This window comes from Clupea harengus, unplaced genomic scaffold (assembly GCF_900700415.2).
Source record: "Clupea harengus unplaced genomic scaffold, Ch_v2.0.2, whole genome shotgun sequence".
Taxonomy (NCBI): Eukaryota; Metazoa; Chordata; class Actinopteri; order Clupeiformes; family Clupeidae; genus Clupea; species Clupea harengus.
The window spans coordinates 3,825-17,923 of record NW_024880284.1 but is presented as its reverse complement, the minus strand read 5'-3'; the positions used below and the strand labels follow the sequence as shown (position 1 = coordinate 17,923).

The window sequence follows — 14,099 nt, the reverse complement described above, 5'->3', positions numbered from 1 at the left end:
AAATAGCTTAGGCCTAATGGCGAAATGCAAGTACTGAATACTGCATACTGAAGTTAAATCATGGACTAAAAAAAAAAAGTTTTAAATCAAAGTTTTAAAATAAGTTTAGGACTAACTTCTGAAACATCAACCACGATAGTTTAGCCTACTCACTGAGAGCTATCATCATTATAGGGACCTAAATAACCCTACATTAAATTAATGAATAATGATAATAAACAAATGTGTTAGGCTAGATCAATTTACCAAATCATCAGCTGATGTTAAGCTGGAAAGGTTTAAAGGGTCCAAACCCACTGTTGTTGATGGGATGAACACGCCGCTGCCACATTGTTAAACTAAGCGCTGTCGCATGGCTGTCTCCTATTGTGAATGTCAAAATAAAAGGCCCCAGCGAGGATCGAACTCGCGACCCCTGGTTTACAAGACCAGTGCTCTATCCACTGAGCTATGGAGCCGTTGAGCGCGTAGCTTTCCCACGTGACAATTTGAAATGGCGCAACAGAAAAACTATTGCGGAACTTGGCTTAGACAAAAGCTACTTTTTCGACAGTAGTACTTGTTTGTCTCGTTGATTAACCCTCCTATTATGTTTGGGGTCAATTTGACCCCATTCAATGTTTAACGTCTCTAAATAAATGATTGACATAATTAGTTTTTATTTGTTTTCAATGTCATGTACACATGCTGTACGCATAGGTGTTGTTTGGGGTCAATTTGACCTCAGGCTGTTTTAGTTGTATAAAATATATAATAAATATCAACTTTCTTCATCACATTGTTACGGTGCAAACCCATGACAGCGACGCGATACGCTTCCATCACTTTGAGTGGGCGTGTTGTAGCGTGTGGAAATAGCATTTTCAAACTGTCAGAGACGACACCAAACATTCTGATTGGCCGCTGCGGAAAAAATCGCTCCTCATTTGCATAGGATTCAAAATTTTCCAACTTTTATCGGTCGCGTCGCCCAAAAAGGTGGTCTACGTCACAATGGATTGGCTCCCGTTGAAATGCATGGGATTAGATTATCGCGTCGCTCGTAACGGTGTCATGGGTTTCCACCGTTACTATTCCTGATAACAGAAATTGTTTTGTATTCCAAATGTTATAGATAACAACAATATGTACTTGGAAATAATATGAAGCCATAAAACACCAGAAGGATATCTCTTTCCAATTTTAGGTCAATCAGATTTTATGATGATCTGCATATTTCTCTATAGTCGCGTAACATATATTCTGAATGTATAAGGGGGGTGGGTGGGGGTATTGTTTTATTTAAAGGGCTATTTAGGTAGTCAACAAACAAACCTAGAGTACCTGACACATAAACTTTGGTAAAAACAAAATATTATAATAATGTTTTGGAGGTTTAAATTGCTGGGGTCAAATTAACCCCAAAGGATAAAAGATGTTAGTAAATTTGAAGTTAATAGGGGGGTTAAATGTTTCATTACTGTCTCCCGAATCATTGTTTCTCCTTGAAATGAAAAAAATGTATTGATGATAGCCTAGGCTATTTTCTGAATCTGAGGAGGCTAATGTAAGCTACAGGTACTGCCTTAGTTGGTGCCGTCCCTGACAATGCGATTACACAATAATAGTAGGCTAAGGCTACATGTACCCTATACTTTCAAATGTGCTAAGTGATAAAAGGGTATATCAACCAACATGGGTGCCAAGAACTATTTGAATACAGATAAGTGAGACCAGTGCACAACTTTCAGGGGGAAAAAGTAAACTCGACTTAAGGGGAAAATATCCTAGTCTACTTTTTTTTTAAGACAATTTTTGTTTAGAGCTGCATCTACTGATTAACTTGCAAAAATGAGTGTTCAGAGAGAGCTGACTCCATTTCCTTTCTCATTTCATTTATTTGAACTGAATACAAAGGCATTTATTAACATGATCAGGTCAATTAAGGTCATCGAGCGAAGTAAAATGGGTACAACTACACAGCTGCTTTTGAATTTGCGTGTTGGTGACAGAGGAGGTAGTCCTAAGCATGAACATTCCTGGGAAAACCATTGAGGTTGAATTTTTCTCTGTTTCTCAGACTAGTGGATCCCATCTCTGTATGCTGTGGTCCAATAACGTTTAGTGTCCTGTGTCAAGGGAGTTGCCGCATATCACCCCCGCATCCTCATAATGCACGCAGTTGCTGCTGCCCACGCCTGCATGTTGGCAGTCCAGCAGGGTGGCCTCTGTTCCCTGGCACTGCACGTCGTCCAAGACGATCCTCAGGTGGCTTCCCTCGCCAAACTCAGCAGCCTTGGAGGCCCTCAGTGCGTGTCGGTAGCCCAGCTGGCGACACACCACTTCTGCGTTCTTAATGTTCCACAGGTCGTCACACACTGTCCCCCACTCGCCATTGGCAAAGATCTCCACCCGTCCCCGATCGGCACGGCCCATGTCGTCTCCAGCCAATCGCACGGCTCCGTTCTGGTGGGCAGCTTCGGACCGGTGCCGGCCCTGTTTTCTGCGCCGACCCTTGCGGGGTTTGCTCGGCCTGGGAGCCCTAGTGGTGGTGGTTGGCTTAGGGGTGGTTGCTAACCCAGGCTCTTCCAGCAGGTGTAGGAGTTCCTGCAGCCAGTCGTCGGTGTCTAGTATTTCCTGCCGCGCGTTTGGTAATTCAATGCCAATTAATGCTGCAGAAGAGAGATTCCATGTCAATACTGCCACACAAATATGCAATATTTTTATCCGGGAAGTAAATTAATTTTGTTCGTGTAATGAGGCCATGTCAAAAACTACAGAGCCACTAAAGGTACATTGGGGGAAAAAATTGCCCACTTCCCCTTAAGGGCTCCGTAAAAGAAACATTGTATGAATGACTGAAAAAGAAACACAAGCATAATTATACTAGATAGTTGAAAGTATTATAAGTCATGTTTGGCATAGCACAAATAATGTACTCTAATATTGAAAAACCTTAAACACACAGGCATAGACAGCTTCACGACTTATGAGATGCAATGCATTACAGCTGAGGAATACGAACCAGTATGAGCACACTTACATTCCTTTGGGTGGAATTTTATGGTTTTGCTCTTGACCTTGACAGGTAGTGGGTCGTAATGACAGGCTTTTGGAGGTGCACGTCTGCAACAAGATTACTTCCCGGTTAACAAAACAGAGCTTTCGATAGTAGTCTAAAACACATTTTAAACCGTCATGTAATATTAAAACACAGAATCTACTGTGAGGCATTCTTCAAAAGGGAGCTAGCAACAAATAACCTCTCTCAGCTATGTGAGTGTAGCCCTTGGCCAGCAGACTAGCGGAGTCTGCTAGCGGAGTCTGCATCTACAGTACATCATATCGAGGGAGATTTAGATGACAGCTTTGTATAGAGCTGCCAACACAAGCCTTCCTTTTAATGAGAGCCATGTTTCAGGGAAAGCTGATTTTGAAATTGCGCAGAGAGGAAAAATGATTAGCAAAACCTAATGATTTATTAGTGCCGTTGCGCAAATACACAGTTCGAGAACTGCAGATTCGATATTTGAGAAGGCAAGTGTGTTTTCACCTGTTTTCCAAGGATTCAAAGGAACTTGGTGTACTTGGATGAACAGACCTGGCAGGCAGCATGTAGCATCTGTGTCAAGAAATCTATAAATACACAGTGGACACAAACTGCCGAAATCCTTACCTTGAAGGGTCGACCACTTTGTACACAACACCGGAGGGAGAGGTGGCACTGGGTATCTCAGTGGACAAGAAATAAAGTTCCCCTAAAGTTCACAAGCACATGCATGATGAACATCGACAAATGAATTAGTACATCATTGCATTATTACACGAACAACACTTTGTGAAACTTAATTGGACATCTTCTTTTGACTAATCAAAAAGGTTAAATAGCCACACTACTAGTATTAACATGATTATATCCCATATTATGTAGTAGTAGGCCCAGAAAGCAGATGACCCAGGAATGACCCTTAGGCCAGGGGCTGGATAAGCTCAGGTCTTGGGTCTGGGTCAGCTCAGGTCTGAGTCAGGTCTGGCTCTGGGACTGGGACAGGTCTGGGTCAGGTCTGGGTCAGCTCAGGTCTGAGTCAGGTCTAGGTCTGGGACTGGGACTGGGTCAGGTCTGGGTCAGGTCTGGGTCTGTGTCAGCTCAGGTCTATGTCAGCTCAGGTCTGTGTCTGGGTCAGCTCAGGTCTGATTCAGGTCTGGGTCTGTCAGCTCAGGTCTGGGTCTGTCAGGTCTGGGTCAGGTCTGGGTCTGAGTCAGGTCTGGGTCTGGGTCTGGGTCTGGGTCTGGGTCAGGTTTGGGTCTGTGTCAGCTCAGGTCTGGGTCTGGGTCTGGGTCTGGGTCAGGTCTGGGTCTGTGTCAGCTCAGGTCTGGGTCTGGGTCAACTCAGGTCTTGGGTCTGGTCTAACATTTGGAATAGACAGTGTGTCTGGATCTCTATTTTGAAGTTTTAGTCAACTTTCAACATAACTATTCAACAACAAAACTCAGCATATGAGGATTCAGAAGTACAGTACTCTGCAATGCCTCTGCAATGTTCATAGAAGTCCCATTATCCAGAAATATCTGGACACCTGACAGCAAATCAGAAAAAGAGTACATTTCGTCACCATTTCGTGTATGAGTGACTTTGAAAGGGCTTTTGACAACCCGGTGACCTACCCGCCTCATCCTCAGCGAAGGAGATGATGTATGGGTGGTAGTTATTGATCAGTCCTGGGAAGGCACAGGTGAGGCCTGTGCCCATACAGATCTCCTTGTAGTCCCACTGCCGAGTGTGTTTATTCTCTTTTAAACTCATCAGGCGCCTGAGGGCAGGAGAGAGAGGAATCTGGTGAATCATTCCATAAAACAGTGGTGTGTTTGACTCTGTCATGTCTGTCTTTTGTGTTACCATGGCCACTGTTATGGTTTAAGCGTAACTTAAAAGTGAGAGCGGTGGTGTCTAGTCACTATGTCATCGGCCAGAGTTAGTTTGGTGGGTGATGAAATCACACAAAATTAAAGTTAAATAAGACAACAGAGAACCTAGAAGTCTTACCCACTCATGAAGTCTCCGAATATGTACATGCCATTGAGGTTGGGGTATTCACACCCTCTGTAGACATATCCACCGGTCACTGATTTACCCATTTTATGTGGGTAGGCATAAATGGGCAAGACGTCATCTGAAGAAAGACAGACAGTGTTACTGAACATTGGGAATGATGCATACAGGAAAATGCTCATGTGTGACTAACATAGGCATAATAATTGCATTTTTGTTTCCATCATTTACAAAAAAGATACAAAAAATGACATCAGACAAAAATATTACAGTGGATGTCATCTATCTAGCACGGTGGGGAACTTAAAAGGAAACATCTTGCATTCAATCTCCTTAATCACAGGAACCGTCCTGGAGCCAGCGGAAGCCCACCTAAGGAGCTGTTGGCACAGAGCTTCTTGTCATAACAAGAGAAGCCTTCTTTTGCCCGCCATCCGTAGTTCCTCCCCTTCTCCACGATGTCGATCTCCTCGTACTTGTTCTGCCCCACGTCCCCGCAGAATATCCTGCCCTTGCCTTCCCTCGTAAGGGGGTCCCCCCTGTCCACCGAACACCTCCACATGTTCCGCGCCCCGTAAGCAAAAACCTCTGGTCGGGCCCCTCTCTCGTGCACAAATGGGTTGTCTGGGGGAATCCTGTACAGTGGCCCCTTCTCATTATCATTAACATCGATGCGGAGAACCTTGCCCAATAGAGCAGACCTGTAATGATGAGATGAAATGGGAAGTTAATGGGCATTATATTCAATTCAATTCAATTAAATTTGATTTATATAGCGCCAAAACAATAAAATTGCCTCAAGGTGCTTTACAGAGCCCAGGGCCTCAACTATATGCAAACATAAGGGTAGGTTATTTTATCAAACTGTACTCCAGTTCTTCTTCATTTGTTTTGCAAGCACTTCTATCCTAAGCTGTTTGTGGAATAAGGAAGATATTTTGGTCCAATCCCATTTCTTATTTTTACCCCTGCCCCTTGGTTTTGAGTGCCCACTCAAAAACAAAGGGGTAGTTTTTGAAATATCCCCCATAAAATGAGACAACCAAGTTCAGACGTGCCCACAGGCATTTCTGCCGTGCACTGATATCAGATGATCAGATTATTTTCCAAGCTCCATACACGGGACATGGAAATCATTATACTGTCACTCACAAATTCAGATTAAATTAAATATTTCTTTGCATCTACATTAAACTAAGATATTCCAACTGAAGCTCAGGGCCAATGGGGTGGGGGGAGACTGGGAATGGGCTCAGCACACAACAACAGATCCTATCTTCAAATCAGACAAAAGAAGCCGACTTCCTGTGATTGCAAACAGGACCAAAGCACTTCAAAGAGACAAATAGTGGCTTTCTGATGTTTCATAAAGGAAGGTTACGTGAGGTTTCCTGGCTTACTTGTTTTGAGAGTTGCCAAACAACCCAAAGGGATCCCCTGCCATCCCACCATCACCTGTGAAGATGTACAAATACCCATCATCAGCAAACAGGACTTGGCCGCCATTGTGGTTAGATGCTGGTTCATCAATCTCTAGTATAACCCTAGGAGAAAATAATAAAGAACTTGTTAGTGAATGAAGCCAACATAAAACACAATAACATTATCTACAACAATTAAGGACAATGTCTCAGAACTGTTACAGATCTGTAGTTATGTGAGTGGATTTATCCTTACCTCCTAACACATATCTGTCATCAGTGAAACAGATAAATTAGACAAACCTCTCTGAAGTGTGGTCGACAACGTTCATGTCAGCAGCTGAGAGGCGGAACTCGCTGATTCTTATCCTCTCATCGAAGCCCATCTCCACGGAGTAGTACACATACAGCTTGCCATTGTACTTGAAGTCAGGGTGTAAGGTGAGGCCCAGAAACCCACGCTCATCCCCCTCCCAGTGGGAGGTCAGCACAGACTCTGAGATGTTCAGGAAGGGCTTCTCCAATCTGGAGCGGTCTGGCAGGTACACCCACACCACGCCAACCTGCTCGGCCACAAAGAGCCGGTGGGTGCCATCGTTGGCGTGCACCATGGCCAGAGGGTTGCGTAGCCCGTTGGCCACTTCCTCCAGGCACAGCTGCAGGCAGCCTTCTGGGTCTTCGGACACGTGGCCCAGGTTTTTGGTCAGGTGATCGTTGCTCTGCAGGTGAGGGTAACAGTAGTCTGGGTCGTCCAGCTCCAGGTACTGACACAGCTGGGTCTTGTCATGCTGCAGTTCGGCCAAGCGCGGGTCGTCGGAGAACAGGGGTATGGTGGACTTGCACCTGTCCAGGAAAGCGGAGCAGTAGTCCGGGCACAAGCCTGGGATGGTCCTGATTGGTGTGCTGGGGTCTTCAGCATCGAACAGGTGTGCTGCGTAGGGCGAGCATTCCTTGATAAGAAACACAGGAGAGGGGGTAGGTAGCAGCTTTGGCAGCCTGAAGCAAAATATTTGACACGTTTGGGCACACATCCATGTCTGTCAGTTTTCTGTTATTATTATTATTGTTATTATTATTGTTTTTGTTGTTGTTATACCAAAGAATGACAGTAAAAAAATTGTCGTTCATTAATAAACCAAACTCTTAATACTAAAGTTAAGGATGAACTGTCAACGCAAAGTTAAGCGTTTCACAACCGTTAATCGGATGTTGTGACCCTTCACTTACCTGGCATAGCAGGTCTTGCACGTACGCTGCGCAATTAGCATATCCATAATAGTCAAAATTATCCATGATCTTGTAATATTTCGCCATCAGCTCCTGGTCCTTTGCAGAATCACAGCAACCAAAACGTTTATACATTACGCAAAACTGGAGCTCTTCTTGAGGACGGAAAGGAGGCTTGAAATCCAAACATTGAGGGTGTGAGATTACAGGTGCTATGAAAAACCCTAGTAAATTCAATAAAATTAAATGCGAATGCCAGAATCGTCCAAAGATATCGCAAAAGTACCACATTATGCTTTGTAGCCTAGCCAGTGACTTACGTCGTGTACATTTAACAGAAGTTATGCAAGCGTACGGACTAAAAAAAAAGATACCCGAGGCGGTTGTCTGAATACCTTGTGATCGAGCTCTGTACTTTGGTCAGGCTGTAACCTTTCCCCACTAGAAACCCGTTTTGTTTGTTAAACCGCGACGGCAGACATTGTTACAAAGTAGCTTTTTTTGTATCATCACTTTGTCATTCTCAGACCACCCTCTTTTCCTCCATGTTAGATATCCGATACATTCCTTGCGTCTTGCACTGATTCCAGGAGACCAGCTGTGTTAAACCTCAGTCTTAAGTCATCTGCCCACACACACAGCTGTCATTTCCCAATTTTGACAGGGTGTAGCGTAGCCAAGACCACAACTGCCAACTTTAATTAAATTACAGGATGGAGTAGAGGAAATGTCAAATGCGCCGATCGCAGTTATCACCAATGCAGCAGTGAGATAAAAAAAAAATAACAAGGAACAAAGCAGACACAACGCATGGCAGCACACGAGTTGAACAACTGGACTGAACCTTGCCTCATAAAATCACGTTTAGACACGAACGCACATAAAATCGGGTTGCTGAGATATCTTTCGTATATAGACGATCTGTTTTTTTTGTTGATGCACATGGACTTCGGTTTTACTATGACCAGTGTACGCTTACTTGGAATAAAACTTAATTTACTGCAAAGCAGCAACAAGCCCGGCCCTGGAAGTGGCGTCAGCGTGAGATGCCCACAAGGTGGCCCCCTATCCCCATTGCTTTCCATGGATATGGCATGTAGGCTATGTGACTTGATGTAAAACAGTTTAAACGCTGTATGCAATGGTTAACCTTATGCCACACTAGGGTTGACCAACGAGGACTGTCTGTTTCTGGACCATAATCAGATCGTCGTCGTAGACCCATCTATTAAAAAAGCAACTGCCAAATGTATTGGACCATTGCTCTCTGGAACTGAGCGTTTGGCATCCTTTGGTGCCATCGAATTCATTTAAGACATTTGAAGATCAATGACTCAACAAGCAGTAAAACATCAATAACCCATTTTGAATTGTCAGCAAGCCCTACCCACACACAATTGTTCGCCACCACAAACGCACCAAGGCATTAATAGCTTACTAACAGCGGTTCCTTTAAGAAACCTAAGTTCCGTTGAAGCGCTTGCCATCTACTTTGTCTACCTGCCTGTATCTAACTTAAGGACTACTTTAGCAAATCTCCTGATCTACTGAAGCTACATATCTAGCCTATGCCTACGAACGAATTTTCATCGACTAGCGAATGCATAGTCTATTGTCTGTCTACTTTATTCGGGTGGGCAGTTTTAAAAATTAATTTCTATAGCTCACAAGAAATTGGCTCAGTTTTATGAAATGCGGTTGTGTTTGAATAGTTTTAGTCAGGACTTGAAGTCAGTTTTGTAATTAGACTAGGCAACGAAGAGCCGTGGGAGGGAACTTTATCAAATTGCCTGGTCTACCCTGAACAAATGCACTGACATCATAACGCGTTACCCTGGCTGACTGGAGATCAGTGGAACGCGGCTGCTGGCTCTTTTCTCATCATTCACCAGGTCGTGTACTGGGTCGGATGAAATAGGTAGGCTACAGTGCTGCTCTTTACAACAACGGCAAAAGAAGGGTGTTTTAACGAGGAAATTATCGTAATGAGATGACATTCTGAACCTGCCTGGATATATTAACATCGATTTAACATTGCTTTAGTTGGATCGCCTCTAGTTATTTCAACCCAAAGATCCAGGCATTCGCCTGTTGGTTAAATCCTTAATGTTTTGGGTTTGTGTGTGTCTAACTGGACCAGCTTCGCCTATAATGAATACACTTTGGGGTTTTGTATTACCCATGAAGTTTATTTAAAACAGTCGATCTTACTTTTCAATCCCAGAACCTTCGGAACGGACGCGAAACGCCGGGTGGGAATATGGCAAAAAATTGTATAGACGGACCGAGGGATGATTTTTGTAAAATACCAGATGAGGAGCTTATAAAATGGAGCAAAGAAGAATTAATACAAATACTGAGAAAGACAGATGGGGAAAAGATGAATTTAATGGTAGAACATGGGAATATGATGAAGGACGTGAACCGGAGGCTGCAGGTTCACCTCCACGAGATCCGGAGTTTGAAAGAAGTCAACCAGAAGCTTCAGGACGATAACAACGAACTCAGAGAGTTGTGTTGTTTCTTGGACGATGACCGGCAAAAGGGCAAGAAACTGTCGCGGGAATGGCAGCGGTTCGGCAGGTATACCGCCAGTGTTATGTGGAAAGAGGTAGGCAATTACCAGCACAAGCTGAAAGAGCTGGAGGCTAACCAAGAAACGGTGGTGAGAGAAAATGTGGAGCTCAAGGAGATTATATTGATGCTGGATGAGGAAAGGAACGGTGCCGGGTCCAGAAGTTCCATAGACAGCCAATCTAGTTTGACTAATCTAAACGGAGGATCCAGCATTGTGCGGGATGTAGGGGACGGCAGCAGCACCTCCAGCACGGGCAGTGCTGGGAGCCCGGATCATCACCACAATCACATAGGCCTTCATAAGCCTACCGACACCAAGATCTCAAACATGGGGAGATCCATGGATGATCTCTCCAATTCCCATCTCCACAGAAGCATACCCAATGGACTGAATGGTGAGTAGAAATGGTAATAAGCAGTATCAATAAGTGAATACATGTGTTGCCTGACAGCATCAAATTTGGGATTCAACTTTCATAATCCACCTACAAGTTTATGATTATGGATATATTATTTTATAACGTCCAACGACCCCTGTCTTTGTTAAAGCAAGCTATAAAGCAAAAAGGTTATACTTCAGAAGTGAAGGTTTTTTTTAAGTACTGCCCACCATACCAAAAATCCATGGTGTGCACATTTAGCTTAATTGTGAGGTGGAAAGGCAACGCGAAGACTATAGGGGAAGTTTGTCCATAAAAGGGATTATTCTTTTGACACAGATATTGTCACATGCATTCACACGCCCAATTAGAAAATCTGAAGCACATTTGGGGTGGAAGCCACAATGGATGGTAACCCAGATAGCATTAGATTCCAGAATGAAATAAGATAGCATTCGATTCGAGAGTGGACCCAGATAGCATCCAATTCTAGAATGGGCCCAGATACTGTAGCATCAGATGATTCTAGAATGGATCCTGCCCAGATCCAAGGCGCTGACCTGCTGGGGAATCTTTTGCGGTGCTTTCTGCATGGATGTGAATTAGATGTTTGCTCAGGATGAATCTCTGATGGGAGGAATGCTGGCCCCTGCAAGTGGGCTCAGGCCAAAAACATACAGTTTGTGTACAAGACGCTGTTTGCCTCTGACTGGTGCAGACAGCTCCCACTGTTTCAGACGACAAGCGCAGATGGCCCGGCTCTAATTACCTCAAACCTTAGCCATAGGAAAGCAGACCTAATGAGGATTAAACGCCATTTAAGATCTATTGCTTCATACAGAGCACGCTGGCCCCCCCTGAGCTCCTGCAATAATGCGCCAAAGGGCAGTAAATACATGTAAACATGACTGGTTTTAAATTACATCCAAACTGGGGAGATTTAATGCAAACTTCAGCAGCTTTCGTTATGGCAGAGTGTTATATTCCCCATAAGAATGATGAGCCTATAGAAAGCTTAACAGCAGCTGAGTTTATTGTTTGTATTTGGCACAATCTTAACCAAGACTGGAAATTATGCTGATGGTGTGTACTTTATGAGTGTGGTGAAATAGCATTAATATTTAGCTGGCATACACGACGAAACAGAATCTCTTATGTTTTACCCCAAACTCCTACTTGTTCAGGGTAAAAGTGTATTAGTGCATGTGTTAATGGCTTCCACTTTTAACAGTGAATGTTACAATGATAAAATGTGGTTGTAGCTTGATTTACTTTCTCAAAATAGGTATACTTGAAGAAATGTTAAAGGACTTAGTGCTTTCTGGTGATCGGACCATGACCCCACTATATGACTTCCTCTCAGTCCTGGCTCTTGAGGGCACACGGAAGCCTCACTATCACTGCTTCAGAGGACTTTCTCCCCCCTTTACTGTAAAGCGCTCACTCAAATTTATAGCCTGACAAGAGTCAGAGTGTTTGCCAGTGCCCACTTTTTTAGATTATTCTGGTCATAAATTCACGGGATTAATCCTGGAGAGCTGCCCCAGCCTGGGCTTCCTGGGCTGCCGATGACGGATGGATACTCCCCTGCAGAGGTGCCGGCCTTGTGGCAGGAGGAGGTTCGTTATTTAGTGGCCTCCATGCACAACAAATGACCCCGTCCATCATGGAGAACACAGCTTTTAGGCTTATTACTGGGGTGTATCGCAGCGCCAAAGAGACTCCTGGAGAATGTACTGTGTTTTGTAGTCCTAGATTAAGTCATATTTATTGCTATAAAATGTAGTTGTAGTAGGATGATTCCTGCTCACTTGAGTAAAAGCTGTCTTAGCGCATGTGGAGGAAATACAAGGCTGTACAATGGACTTGGAGCTTTCATGCTGCACCCCATGCATCTGTTTAGTGGTTTGTATTTTGTGATGAAACGGTGACTTTATTTAATTGTGTTTGCATGGGTGTAGTTGAGTATGGGGATTCACAGAAGTTATCTGAAACTCCGAGCATCTTGACTCTATCAGGAGAGCGGTGGCTGTGTGAAGGCTTGCCAAGCTGAGTGTTTGTGTACACTGACCTTTGGCTCTCAGGATGTCAGGTGTCGTAGTTTTTCTCTTTCACTTTTATTTTCTCTCAGTAGTTTTGCCCTCTTTTTCTTCTCTGTATAGCCCTTCGTGATTTCTCCCCTGTCAAGAATTTCCTTGAAACTCAGTATTTCATCACTGTGTCAAACAATTCTTTTAAACGCGGTCTGTGGGACTGTCAGCCTCGCTTTCTCCACGTTCCAGCACATTTTCACACTCTCTCTGAAATCCCTCTTCTTGTAAGCCAAGACCTACTTAAAACAAAGTGGTACAAACTATTCTTAAGATTACACATGTACGTAAGTATATGTAAGTTTTTCTTTCCAAAGACCATGTTTATTTCTAAGATGACAAACTGAATGTGAGGACAGATGAGAATCCAGAAGGAAAGGGGTGGAGAAGTGGGAGTGGGTGTGATGCCAATGAACCAGTGGTTTATTTACAATGTATTACCCGGTTTGACCACATAAAGTGTATACATATAGCACATTATAAACATTATTCCAAAGATCTTTATATTTCTAAGATGGCACTAGTGACTAGACGAGAGCCCAGAAAGCAGTGGAGGATGAGGCGTGATGTTGATATATGTGGTTTATTTAAGATTCATTGCTTTATCTGACCCCATAAAGTGCATATATGGGTATATTGCCTACATATTTGTTTAAAAAGACCTGGTTCATTTCTAAGATGGCCTCTGTGTGTTGGAAACTGTGCTTGAGGACAGATGAGCGCCCATAAGGACAGTGGTGTTGGAGGAGGAGGAGGAGGAGGAGAAGGAGGAGGAGGAGGTGTAACACTGATCCCCTCTGGGCCCTGCCTGTGGCTGTCCGATCTGACTGTCCCCTAAATTGGATTTATGCTGATTGCCGAAACCAATTCTGGAGACAGGGGAACTGATTCAGATGGTAGCCCGAGGAGGGCCTACACAAAACTCTGGAACGCACTGAAAACGATAGAACGCGTTCTTATGTTATGATTTGGGTTCTGTAAATAAGTGTTTTGAGGATTCAGTTCCCATTGAAAAGGGTGTTAACGTATCTAAACCTTGCTTTTAGTAAATATTAGTAAAAAAAAAAACTTAAAAAAATAAAGTCAACATATTGCAGAAAATACAAGCTGATTTTTTGCGACATCTGTGTAGCTCTGCAGCATTGTTGTGAAGTAAGAATAAAACACATAGTACACCCTATCGTCGGGTTATTACTCTTCACGTAAATAGATGTAGTGGGTCAGTAGTCATGTTAAAGTGTTCGTTCCCGTCATGCGACATGATCTGAGTTTGTTTCCGACCTCCTAGTCTGGAAAAGGTCTTTGGTCAGCCATTGAGGCTTAGGTGCTTCAGACATCCTAGTGAGTTCAAGGCTTTAATTAGGCCTTTAATACA

General features: G+C 43.7%; 2 protein-coding genes and 1 non-coding gene across 3 annotated transcripts; 1 reads left to right on the top strand and 2 right to left on the bottom strand.

The window, feature by feature from the left end:
• Positions 1–385: 385 nt before the first annotated feature.
• On the bottom strand, positions 386–458 carry trnat-ugu. The gene has a single exon. It is a non-coding gene; the product is annotated as a tRNA-Thr (tRNA).
• A 1,395-nt stretch (positions 459–1,853) lies between these two features.
• hhipl1 (HHIP-like 1) lies at positions 1,854–8,542 on the bottom strand. The gene is made up of 9 exons (XM_042706447.1): positions 7,678–8,542; positions 6,754–7,400; positions 6,430–6,573; positions 5,402–5,730; positions 5,024–5,150; positions 4,645–4,790; positions 3,656–3,737; positions 3,023–3,105; positions 1,854–2,651 (listed from the first exon to the last, which is right to left on the bottom strand). The coding sequence occupies exons 1-9, from the start codon at positions 7,966–7,968 to the stop codon at positions 2,101–2,103; spliced, it is 2,400 nt and encodes a 799-aa protein (XP_042562381.1). The 5' UTR covers positions 7,969–8,542; the 3' UTR covers positions 1,854–2,100.
• A 586-nt stretch (positions 8,543–9,128) lies between these two features.
• On the top strand, positions 9,129–13,479 carry LOC122131778 (coiled-coil domain-containing protein 85C-A-like). The gene is made up of 2 exons (XM_042706448.1): positions 9,129–9,595; positions 9,902–13,479. Exon 2 carries the CDS (start codon positions 9,938–9,940, stop codon positions 10,655–10,657), a length of 720 nt encoding a protein of 239 aa, XP_042562382.1. The 5' UTR covers positions 9,129–9,595; positions 9,902–9,937; the 3' UTR covers positions 10,658–13,479.
• Positions 13,480–14,099: the final 620 nt, after the last annotated feature.

Excerpts from the sequence above, each read along its gene's own strand:
- hhipl1 (XM_042706447.1), bottom strand. The coding sequence starts at position 7,968 with ATGTGGTACTTTTGCGATATCTTTGGACGATTCTGGCATTCGCATTTA. Across the intron at positions 5,731-6,429 it reads TTTGGCAACTCTCAAAACAA|GTCTGCTCTATTGGGCAAGG; the intron begins GTAAGCCAGGAA and ends TCATCATTACAG. Across the intron at positions 3,106-3,655 it reads AAAGTGGTCGACCCTTCAAG|ACGTGCACCTCCAAAAGCCT; the intron begins GTAAGGATTTCG and ends ATCTTGTTGCAG.
- LOC122131778 (XM_042706448.1), top strand. The coding sequence starts at position 9,938 with ATGGCAAAAAATTGTATAGACGGACCGAGGGATGATTTTTGTAAAATA.